Source organism: Mirounga leonina, unplaced genomic scaffold (genome assembly GCF_011800145.1).
Source record: "Mirounga leonina isolate KUSES-001 unplaced genomic scaffold, KU_Mleo_1.0 Mir_82, whole genome shotgun sequence".
Taxonomy (NCBI): domain Eukaryota; kingdom Metazoa; phylum Chordata; class Mammalia; order Carnivora; family Phocidae; genus Mirounga; species Mirounga leonina.
Window position 1 is genome coordinate 37,979,969 of NW_023270825.1, and position 12,268 is coordinate 37,992,236.

General features: G+C 44.4%; 1 protein-coding gene across 2 annotated transcripts in view; it reads right to left on the minus strand.

Moving 5' to 3' along the window:
• Nucleotides 1-1,727: 1,727 nt before the first annotated feature.
• Nucleotides 1,728-12,268, minus strand: part of PRKCH (protein kinase C eta) — a 220,720-nt gene continuing 210,179 nt past the window's right edge. Inside the window, exons 13-14 of one of the 2 annotated variants that reach the window (XM_034992244.1) lie at nucleotides 4,365-4,508; nucleotides 1,728-2,867 (exon numbers count right to left, since the gene is read on the minus strand). In XM_034992244.1, coding sequence (XP_034848135.1) covers nucleotides 2,640-2,867; nucleotides 4,365-4,508 — 372 coding nt within the window. In that variant the 3' untranslated portion in view covers nucleotides 1,728-2,639. Of the gene's footprint in view, nucleotides 3,001-4,364; nucleotides 4,509-12,268 lie in introns of both variants that reach the window. The other variant, XM_034992245.1, reaches the window with a different exon arrangement.

The following is a 12,268-nucleotide window of genomic DNA, read 5'->3' on the forward strand; positions in this document are numbered from 1 at the left end:
AGAGTACATCACCTCTTGGGGTTTTGAATGAGTAAATACACTTAAAGTGTTTGGAAGAGGGCCTCAATACACCTGAATTAAATGTCAGGCATTATTAAGTGAAAACCTCTTCTGTGGTCCAAGCTGATCCACATCTCAACATATCAGTTCTTCTTTCAGAGACTCCAGCCTGCATGGACTTCAACAGGGGGATAGCTTGGGGAAGTAGGGAGAGATGGGTATGGGGATGAGGACTAGCTCGGGAGGACAGTAGGGTGATAAGGCCTGAGTGTTTTTCAAGATTCCTCATCCGAGAGGCAAGATGGTACTGCGCGGAAGGGTAAGTGTGACCTTGTCTTGACCTCCATACTGTCAGCTGAGCTGCAGGGTGAACCCGGCAGCCCCAGCAGACTCAGCACCTGCTGATCGAATGGCTCGTGTCCAGTCTGTTGCAGGAAGTACGGGCGGGCGACTTCGTTGATCCTCAGAAAGGACCCAAGATTTAGGAGAATGGAGTAAAGTTGTGAAGTGGAGCCCTAACCCTGGACTTGGAGACTCCTGGGGCTTTTGTCTGTACCTCCAATCTCATCTCCCATAGAAGAGGGTGGAAGGAGCAGCACTGGAAATTCTCTCCTAGCATGATCGTTGGTATTCTGGGATTGAAAGAATGGACTTAAACCAAACTGGGTGGCCCAGGTAGCAGGTCTGAATAGACTGTGGAGAGGGAAGCTGTTGAGTGATTACCCATATTCATTAAAGAGGACATCTGGGGCCTTTGTGGGGCTATAATGGTATTTGTAAATAAACACAGGAGGCATGCTTTATGGTTCATCCTTCTTTACCCCTGTGGAGTAAACCACATCGAGTAGCTCCTCAGCCCCAAACAGCACTAGAAGACTGTGTTGCAACCTCGCTATGAAGGTTCCTGCTCCCCCTTCCACTTCCCAAACTAGAAAAACCCCTCCCTTTCCAGAAGTCTGCTGGATTAGAACTTTAGTGATTAGGCTCTAGACCAAATCCACTCCTTCCCAAGTCTGAAACCTTTGAGCAACCAATTAAGCTTCTCTGAGCCTTTCTCTTCTCATTTGTAGAAATTAACCCCAGGTAGTCCCACTGGAAACAGTGGTAGAAGGACCTGAAGCTGCAGTGAAATTGTGTAGGCTAGGTGCTAAACAAAAGTAAAGGGAGGCTCCTAGCAGCTCTGTTAATTCAAAAGTCATTTTTCAGCTGGTAATACAGAAAAGAAACTAGGACAGATTTTCAGTATTGGCTAGATAGCCTTTGGCTGCTCTGCAATTCCGCACCCTGGTTCTAGACGGAGGCCATGTTCTGGCCAATCTGCCGTGCGCAGAAGTGATGCGTATCCCTCCCTGTAGATGCAGTCGAGCACCTCCTCCATCTTTCTTCCTTGCTATTGCAACCTTGGAAGCTCTATTTTCCAGATGGCATATTTATAAGATCAAAGAGGGCCGTTGAACTTGCACTGTATTATATGTGGACGAGAAAGAAACATTGGGCCGAGGCACTGAGATTTTTGAGGATTACTCTGTTGCAGCACTGCTTAGCAGTTAGTACCCTGAGTCAGAATAGAAGTTCTGGTCAGTAAGAGGCCAGGTCCACTTAGGGACACACAGGTTATACCAGCTTTTCAGGAATTTGCTTTAGGCGTTCTATTCATTTGGCTCAAAACCTTTAATTAGGTATCTTGTCGCCTAGTGGGGATGGGACAGATCGTTCTAGACAAAAAGTTTGCTTTTGCTACAAAATGCCTTTATTTCCAGACAAAATTCTCCAACTGCATATATGAGTACATATTATAAGGTCCTTCAGTAAATGTCCTGTTTATGAGTCCTTTCTAATTATTAAATGCATACCAAACATTTTTGTCTCTTAAAATATAACTTAAATAACCTGCTACTGTCTAAGCCATAAGTCTGGTCATTGACAGGAGTGGCGTGCGATTCTTCACAGAGTTCGGTGCGGTATCTGCACATCATCCCATGATGAGATTTCACAGGTCCTTAGGCAGCAAGCCCCTCGCTCACTTGCTGTTTGTGCGGATAGTTGCTGTCGTGGCAGCGAGCCCTCTTCTGTGGACAAAGTTATGTGCAGACAAAGAAGCATGATATATGCAAGGTGGAGAGGCATTTCACAGAATGCAAACACCATTCAGGTAAATGGAGCATGAAAGTTCCGTGCACACAAATCTGTTTGTTTACACTAGCAGGGCGCGTGGCACCGTCTCATGGGGCACTCAATAAATATCCGTTCAAGTGAGGATGAGAGAATTAAGCTGGAATAGTTGTCTTGGTGCTCAACATCTGTTTTCAAGATGGGGCTTGACGTGGTGAAGCCCCTTTTGTTTCTTCAGAGTAAATCATTCTGTTTGGAAAGCCATTCATTTCCCTACCGAATTCTTGATTAGCATTTACAGACTTCTCGAAGACTGCGAGTATTCCGGGCTCGCCGGCTTAAGAAGAGCACAGAGGGGCCCAGACCAAGTCTTGATTTGTCTTTTAAAGTGAAAAGCCGGTGGACTCAGAATTTCTAGGATCGAGTCGATTCTTCACACCTTCTCTTCTGTTGGTTCCTTCTAATATCCCAAGCCCAAAAGAGCCATAGAAACTCCTAGGTTGAGCAGTATACTTCTTCATGAAATCTCATTCCGGTATCCACTCTTTCCAGTACCCTGGCTTCCTGAGGACTTGAAAGAGCTGACCTCCTGAAGTTCTGTCCTTCAGAGTTTCCCACCTGTGCTCTGAAGGTAAGGTTCTTGTTCTAAGGCTGATCCTGGGGAATGCCCCACAAAGGGAATTCCTGGGAAATCTGGAGCTGCTTGTGATTCTCAGGTCCTGTCTTTCATTCCCCATCAGGCTAAGGTTGCAATTCTGGAGACACAAAGGAAAAGTTTCTAAATTCATCCTGGTTAATCATAGGAAGATGTCCTTCATCAATTGGGGTTAAAACTGGCTCTTCCTTAATGAAGTCAGGGTCAAAATTACTGACATCTTCTCGGGATTTCTGTCAAAAGGAAACAAGGGTCAGATTTTAGGCACATGAGGCTTTCCCCTCTTCCGGTGAGGTCAGAAGGGCGCTGCAGCCCCGGGAGTAGCATTATTTACAGTTAGGACCATTAGGACGAAGCAGCGGGTTGTAGTAATTCTGCTGCACTGTGTATCGTTACGGGCATGTGGGAACCCCCCCACCCCACTTCACTAACCCCACGGAAATCTTGCTGAGCAGGCCCGCCTTAGGCCGGGAGGTGAAGCAATTAATTTGGTCACCTGATCCAGCCCTCTCACTCACCCTTTACTTGGCATTTCACCAAAGTGCCACTTCTCGACAGGCTCTACTGAGGGACATATATGCTTGGTTGTCTACAGAGTGTAAGTTCACACTTGCCTCACCTATTGTTTATACACAGGACTCTAGGAGTGAAGAGCTTTTCTTGAAAGACGTGGAAGCGCTGAGTTTATTCCTAAACAAGTGTCCCTCGCTTTACTCACCAGTTGGCCTCCTGCTGCCTCGTTGGCAAAGCCTTCCCTCCTCCCCGAGGGGTTGGCAGCAGGGGGCCTGGTAAAGGAAGTGGCTTGACTGCCTAGTGGCAGTCATTATGTGTTGGTGCCTAGTGCCCAACCTTGGGGGCTGTTACAGATTAAGCCAGCTGTGTGTATGGAAATGTTGATCTTTTACATCTTTATAAACTAATGCTTGGAAAGCTCATTTCTGCCACTGTTAGACCTCTCATTTCTCTTACCTAAGTTGAAGATGCGTTTCTGCTTTCTCCATCATGGATCTCTTGACTCACAGATAAGAAAGAGCTTGGCTCTCAGATCAAGAGCTAGACCACCCTCAAGAATGCCCGCTCAGCTGCCTTGCTTGGGAAGGTACCCCTGGCGCTCCCAGTATTTCTCTAGTCAAAAGAGATTTGGCCTGAGCTCTGGGCTGCAGTGGCTGGTACAGACCCAGGCTCTCCAAGCCAAGGAGCCAGGTTCAGTGAGGTGGGTAGCCTTTCATGCCCTTTCTACTTCCTTGGGGACTTGGGAAAGGCACCCGGGGGAGCATGAGGAAACTAGAGGAATGATGAATTTCTCAGCCCAACTCTTTTGGGGAAACCTAGAAAATTTCAGGTCTGTTAGGCTCCAGAAAGTTTAGGTTAAGGGAGGATGGATTCCAGAGCAAGCAAGAGGTGAAAGATTGGAGAGAAGTAAACTGAAAAGGGGGAGAGGTTTCCTCAAGGGCCAGCCTCCTCCTGGGTGATGCTACCCTGCAGAGCTGAGGCTGAACTTCCAGTTTGGTTATTCCATAGGGGACAACAGATTTTGGTAGAACACGGAGGTATTTTAAAAAAGAGGAAAGTCTACTCTGTGGTCTTAGACACTTACGATTCTGGGTCTGAAAGGTGGTTCTACTTGGCGATGGTTCAGCTGGGCCCAGTCGATTTCCTTAAAGAAAGGATGTCTCAAGATGGCATGCTCCCCACCCTGAGTCAGGCTGCCCAGGCGCATGGTGGGGTTCTTGGTCATGAACTAAGAGGGGAAGAAAGAGAGTCGATCATTCAATAATAGACAACAAGTAGGTCACAAGATGGTAGGCATCCGCTCTGGCAGAGAAGCCTGTGTGAGGCTTTCTGGATGATCTTGCTTAACTAGCTGAATTTTCCATTATGGGCAGCACAGCCAACATGAATCATCCCTTAAAGGCGCAATTGCTTGTGTGTATTTATGGCCTTCGCCACTTCCATTTCAGACGTGGCCACTAAAATAAAGCTGAAGGGTCCAGTTTTTTTTCACTGTAAATACCATGTATTTTTCTTTCCCTTTTAAAGAAAAACTCTTTATAGAACAGTGTGCCTTTCTCGAACACTGCAGTTGTCGACAGCCCACAGCTTATGAATAGGACTACTTTTAAGAACAGCTGTGCCATTTTCTGAGGACCTGGCCAGCCAGCCAGGATTCCCGCTCTCTGACAGGACCACAGAGAGAAGAGTGAGGGTCATTATTTTGAAGATCTGTGGGAAGACGCTGTGAGAGTAAAAAACCCAAAGTTGGCCACTTTTCTTCATGCAACAAAGATGCTCCTCTTCTCCTACCCTTCCATTTTGAAATGTTTAATGATTGAGAATCTTGCTACATAGACCATTTAAGCAATGTGTATATATAAATCCTCTGTATTTCTACCAATTGGGAAACTTCCCTCAGGCTGAGCTCCTATCAAGATATTTGGAACTAAATCTACTCTGACAAAAAGGCCCGTAAGGTGTTCTAATCACGTCCAAATCAAGGACTCAAACAGGATAATTTACTTTTCAGGGCCAGATGTAATTTTTCAGTTTTAAAGACACTTAAGCTAATTCAAAATAAAAATTGCCTTGGATTAAAAAGTTTTGTTGTAAAGTTTAAATCACGTTATCTTTAAGACTGTCCCCCCCAAACACCCCTTTCCAAGTTTGATCTGTGAGCACAAGAGAAGAGTAATGCTGTGTTCCTAGAACTTGCTCTGCAGTGGAATTTCCAGAGTAAATAAAAAGTCCCTGCTGTTGGAGGGGTGCAGACCTGCCAGGGGGAGTGTTTGGAGGCGGCATCCTGGCCGTGCCAGGTGTCCAAAGCTGCATAAGCCTCCGGTGGTGCTTCAGATGAAAATGACCCTGTGGCAGAAGAAGGCTGCAAAACTGCCTAAGCAAAGCTGACAGGAGTGACCTCAGAAAATGCTAAAAAGCCCTCCAAGGGAGCTAATAAAAAATGCAGACACCGATGGCGTTTTTCCTCCCTTCTATGGACAAGGAATGCGAGGCCCTAGGTGGGGCTGGAGTGAAGGTGGGCCCCGAAAGTCTGGGGAGCTTTCAGAGCTGCACAGGTCTGATCAGCACAGTGCGGATTGAGGAAGTACACGTCTCACAGCTCAGTTCTGTGAGAGCGAGGCGTTCATGCTGCTTGGGTTCTCCTGGATCAGCCTGTGCACTCAGAAAGGAAGGGGAAAATACGTACACAAGAAAAATGAGTAGGTTCTCTCCTTAGGAACATCAAGGGGATGCAATCCTGAATGGAATAGGCATCTGTTCTACGAGCTAATTAACAAACAATGCTGCAAAAAAACCTCAGAATACAAGGATGGTAGAACAGATCCCAATGGCTTGTGGGAAATTTGCAGGCCTGCCAGTGAGGAGAGCAGAGGACATCTTGTGAGTGTGTGGGTACAACTTGTTCTTCTGGGCAAGAGGAACAGTGCCTGGCTCTCACTGCCAGAGTGGCAGAAGCCCAGCGTCCAAGAGACTTTGTCCATTCTTCCTCGCCTCTGGCACTGAAGCCAAACTTCCAAGGCGCACTGGGGAAAGGCACTGTGCATGAGGGAAGGAGACCAAATCACGGCTGTTCTTCCTCTAAACACTGCATCCCTGGAAAAGGAGACTGTCAGAGTAACCCTTTCACTAGCTTGATACCTTCTCTTAGGTTCTGGTAAGTCCTGAAAAACCAGACAATTTTGACTTTTAGTATCTTGCTCTGAGCCCTTTAGACACAGCCATTCTCCAAGTTGAAAAGGGGATCAATTTACAAAGGTTTACGTGGTGTCTACTGTGTGCAAGGCAGTGTACTAGCCGTTGTGGGGATGGAGATGACCAAGAAAGTGTGTCTCCACGAAGGAGCTGATGAAGTGAAGGCGGAAGAGGCCAGCAAGCTTTGTGGGCAACCACAGCTGGGTGAAATGAAAAGAGCAGAACGCGTGGCAGCTTTGAAGAGGGGCTGGTCATGAGGAGGCAAGCAATGGCTCCATGAAGGAGGTGGCACTTGGCAAGAGAGGAGGTGGATGAAGGGAATGAACACAGGCCTGAAGGAAGAAGGCAGTCATGCCCAGAAGCCAGCTCAGGTGCACATGAGCCCCAGGGACACTGGCGTACCCAGTGGAACACAGAGTGTGGTACGACGGGCCCGTGGGGATGGCTGGGGAGCCACCGAAGTCTGACAGAGAGGTGAGTGATGACTCCAGCCATAGTGTACTGAATACATCCTGAACAAGGAGGCACGAGATTGGTGGTGGGTGATCAGTTAAGAGATGGAGAAAGTAGCTGAGGAGACCGGACAAGTTCAGAAACTAGAAGGGTTTCTGGTTAGTGGGAAGGCGAAGTTGGGAGCAAGTCCTAGAGGGCTTGTGGAAGAAGAATGAACACAATCCCCAGGGGCTGGCCTTGCAGTGAGTGCAGGGTCATGAGGTCTGCTCTGGCTGCCTGCTGGAGGGGTGGTATTGGATAACAGAAATCAGTAACAAAAGGAGGACAACAGATTATTGGTAGTATTAATCACAGAAGCAGTAATAGCAGTATTTTGGGGGAATGAAACAAAAATATCCAGCATTTCTCAAGACCTGACAGTGTGCAGATCTGGGAGGCTGAGCTCAGCTTTGTATATGAAGTATGCAGACATCCCCATGGAGATGACTAGTCCTGTTAATCTAGGGTGCAGGCGAGGATTAGAGATCTGACCGTCTGAGATATCAACATTTGGTGACAGGGCAAGAGATGAAGCTGTTAGGGCAGGCAAGACTGTGGAAAAGGAATAAGAGTATAGAAGTAAGACCAGCCCCAGGCCTCAGACATCTTATTTGGCTCACACAGCATGTTTTAAAATAATTTTAATTACTTAAATATTTAAAAACTAGGAACTGTCATTTAAAAGTCAAGTTTTCCACTTTCTCTTGGAAAATAGGATATTCTAGAACACTAAACCTGCACTTCTTGATATAAAGGGCCTAGAGTCAGCAGTGGCTGCCTTTTTAGATGGAGCATGATCCCTGGCCAGCCACATACCCCACCACTCTGCATTGCCTCACACTAGTGGCTTCACTCACTCACTTTGCATGGCTCTGAGCCCTGGCACAGGGACAGAAAAAAGCCAGGGGAGGGCTTCTGGTTCAAGATGGCGACACAGGAAGGCCCCAAACTCACCTCATCCATGGACATATCAAATCACCTATTTTATAAAGCAATTGCCCCTGGAGAGGAACTGAGGGCTGACTGAATGGCTTCTGCACAACAAAAGCTAGATGGAGACATGATAACATGATCATAAAGGGAACACTCAGTGCTGCAAACTGCAGTGGGGAGGAATAGTATTGAGGGACTTTGAGTAGATTCAATTATCCTGGAGCACAGAAAAAAGCATTTAAGAGTACAACTAGACTATAAAGCATTCAGCCCTAGAACCTTGACAAATGGCAGAAGACATGCTGGAAATCTCTCCAGGTTGGAGGGGCTGGCGAGTGCTATGATTACAGTCCCCCTCCACTGCAGTAGTAGCATGGAGAGGAGCAAGGTCCAGCGCCCTAGTGAGCCTGACACCTCAGTGAGCCCCGGGCCCCTAGTCCACACCAGCCCCATCTATCACACTAAAGCGGCCCCAGCATGGCACATCCCAGGGCACTTCTGGGCAGCACTCACTACAGTTCCAGCCTTCCTGCCAAGGTGACACAGACACACAGCACTGGAAATACTCCAGGTCACACCACTTTGGCTCCAGATGACTTGCTAGGATGCCCCCAGTGCAGACTGCTCTGGGACCTTCTAATTCAGCTCCAGCCAGGCCAACCAGGGCCTCCCTGTGTAGAGCACCCTGGGCAGCAACAGCCTTGGCTACAGGTGCCCCTTGTGCCGAACACTCTGGGACACCCTGGCTTGCACCAGCTTCAGCTCTCCTGCTAGAGTGCCCTTTGCTTAAGGAGACCTGGGAGGGCCCCAGCCCATGCCAGCTTCAGCTGTCCTGCCAGGGCACCCTCTGCATAAAGAGCCGCAGGACTATCCCAGCCCACACCCACTTCAACTCCTGCCATCCCATCAGGGCAGCCTCAACATGGAGTCCTGCAGGACTCCCAGCCCACACTAGCCTCAGCTCCAGTGAGCCAACCAAAGTCACCAGGCACACATGGTCTACACAGGGGACAACCCTACACAAGACCATTCCTTCAAGTTTAGGAAAAGTAGCTATTCTGTGTAATTCGTAAAAATTAACACAAAGTCAAGCAAAATGAAACAGAGGAATATGTTCCAAATGAAAAAACAAGACAAAAACCTCAAAAAAAGAACTAAATGAAATGGAGATAAGCAATATGCTGATAAAGAGTTTAAAGTAATATAAAGATTTTCACCGGACTGAAGAATGAACTAAGAACTTCAACAAAGAAATAGAAAATATAAAAAATATCAGCTGAAATATATAATAAGTGAAATGAAAAGTACACTAGAGGGAATCAACAGTCCATTAGCAGATGCAGAAGAATGGATCAGTGATCTAGAACAAGATAAAGGAAAGCCCCCAAGCTGAACAGCAAAAAGAAAAAAGAATTTTTAAAAATGACAGATTAAGGGATCTCTTAGACAGCATCAAGCAAACATTCACATTACAGGGGTCCCAGAAGAAGAGAAGAGAAAGAGAGAAAGGGGCAGAAACTTATTTGAAGAAGTAACAGCTGAAAACTTCCCTAACCTGGGGAAAAACACAGACATCCAGGTTCAGGAAGCACAGAGAGCTGCAAATGAGATGAACCCAAGGAGGTTCACACCATGACACATAATAATTAAAATGTCAAAGCTTTAAAGATAAAGAGAATTTTAAAAGCAGCAAGAGAGAAGCAGCTAATTACTTACAAGGGAAACCCCATGAGGCTATCAGCTGGTTTTTTAGCAGAAACATTGCATATATCGTGCTACTCCCTTCCGGCCTGCAAAATGCTGAGAGGTAATAACCTAAAACCAAGAACACTCTAAACAGCAAGATTACCATTCAGAATTGAAGGAGAGATAAGGAAGTTCCCAGACAAAAGTTAAAGGAGTTCAACATTAAACTGGCCTTACAAGAAATGTTAAAGGGACTTTTTTAAGTGCAAAAGAAAAGGCCATAATTAGAAGAAAATTATAAATAAAAAAATGTAAAACATGACAACATACACATAAAACATGGAGTGGGGAGCGAAAACAAAATTTTTTTAGAATATGTTCGAACTGGGGCACCTGGGTGGCTCAGACGGTTAAGCGTCTGCCTTCGGCTCAGGTCATGATCCCAGGGTCCTGGGATTGAGCACCACATTGGACTCCCTGCTTAGTGGGGAGTCTCCCTCTACCTCTCCCCACTTGTGCTCTGTCTCTTGCTTTCTCTCTTTCAAATAAATAATCTTAAAAAAAAAAAAAAGTATGTTCGAACTTAAGTGACCCTCAACTGAATACGGACTGCTATGTATTTAGGATGTTTTATGAGCCTCATGGTAACCACAAACTCAAAACCTATAATAGATACACAAAAAATAAAAAGAAAGCCAGGCATAACACTAAAGAAATCCATCAATCACAAGGCAAGAGAGTAAGAGAAGGAGGAATGAACAGAGTAAAACTACAAAGACAACCGAAAATAATTAACAAAATGGCAAAAAGTACATACCTATCAATAATCACTTTAAATGCAAATGGTCTAAATGCTTTACTCAAAAGAAATGTCTCGTTTTGTTATCCATTCTGCCAACTTATCTATGTGCTGTCTTCAAGAGACTTACTTCAGAACTAAAGACACATACAGACTGAAAGTGAAAGGATGGAAAAAGAGTTCCATGCGAAAGGAAGTGAAAAACAAAGAGCAATACTTTTATCAGCCAAAATGGACTTTAAAGCAAACACTGCAACACAAGACAAAGAAGGGCAATACATAATGACAGAGGGATCAATTCAAAAAGAGGATCTAACAATTGTAAACACCTATGCACCCAACACTGGAGCACCTAATTACATCAAGCAAATATTAACAGATATAAAGGGACAAATGAACAGTAACACAATAATAGTAGGGGACTTTAACACCCCACTTACTTCAATGGATAGATCATCCAGGCAGAAAATCAATGACAAAACAATGTCTTCGAATGACACATTAGACCAGATGGACTTAACATATACATAAAACATTCCATCACAAAACAACAGAATATACTCTTTTCAGACAACAGAATACATTCTTTTTAAGTGCACATAGAACATTCTCTAGGATAGATCACATTAGGCCACAAAACAAGTCTCAATAAATTTAAGAAGATTAAAATCACATCCTGCATCTTTTCTAACCACAATAGTATGAAACTAGAAATCAATTATAAGAAAAAAAAGGGGGGAAAAACACAAACATGTCAAGGCTAAACAACGTGCTACTAAGCAACCTAGGAGTTAAAGAAGAAATAAAAAAATACATGAAGATAAATAAAAACACAGTGGTCCAAAATCTTTGGGCCAAGCAAAAGCAGTTCCAAGAGGGAAATTTATAGAAATACAGGCCTACTTTAAGAAACAAGATAAATCTCAAAGTATCTAACCTTATACCTACAGGAACTAGAAAAGGAAGAACAAAGCCCAAAGTTAGTAGAAGGAAAGAAATAATAAGATCAGAGCAGAAATAAATAAAACACAGACTACAAAAACAATAAAAAAGATCAAGGAAACTAAGAGCTGGCTTTTTCAAAAGATAAACAAGATTGACCAACCTTTAGCTAGACTCCTCAAGAAAAAAAGAGGACCCCCCAAAAAAATCAGAAATGAGACAGCAGTAACAACTGACACCACATAAATAGAAAGAATTATAAGAGGCTACTACAAAAATTCTATGCCAACAAATTGGACGACTTAGAAGAAATGGATAAATTCCTAGAAACATATAATCTTCCCAAACTGAATCAGGAATAGAAAATCTGAACAGACCAATTACTAATGAAACTGAATTGGTAATCAAAAAACTCCCAACAAACAAAAGTCCAGGACCAGGTGGTTTCACACATGAATTCTACCAAATATTTAAAGAAAATTTAATATCTGTTCTTCTCAAACTATTCCATATAATAGAAGGAAAGCTTCCAAATACATTCTACAAGGCCAGCATTACCCAGACACCATAAGCAGACAAGACAGTACAGAAAAAGAGTACAGGCCAATATCCCTGATGAACATAGATGCAAAAGTCCTCAACAAAATATTAGCAAACCGCATTCAACAATCCACTATAAAGATCATTCACCACGATTGAGTGGGATTTATTCTGGAGATGTCGGTCAATATTTACAAATCAATCAATGTGATACATCACATTAACAAAATGAAAAATAAAAATCATACCATCTCAATAGATGGAGAGAAAGCATCTGATTCAACATCCATTCATGATAAAAACTCTCAACAAAGTGGGGTTAGAGGGAACATATCTTAACAAAATAAAGGCCACATATGAGAAACCCACAGCTAACATAAGTCAGGGGGGAAAAACAGAGCTTT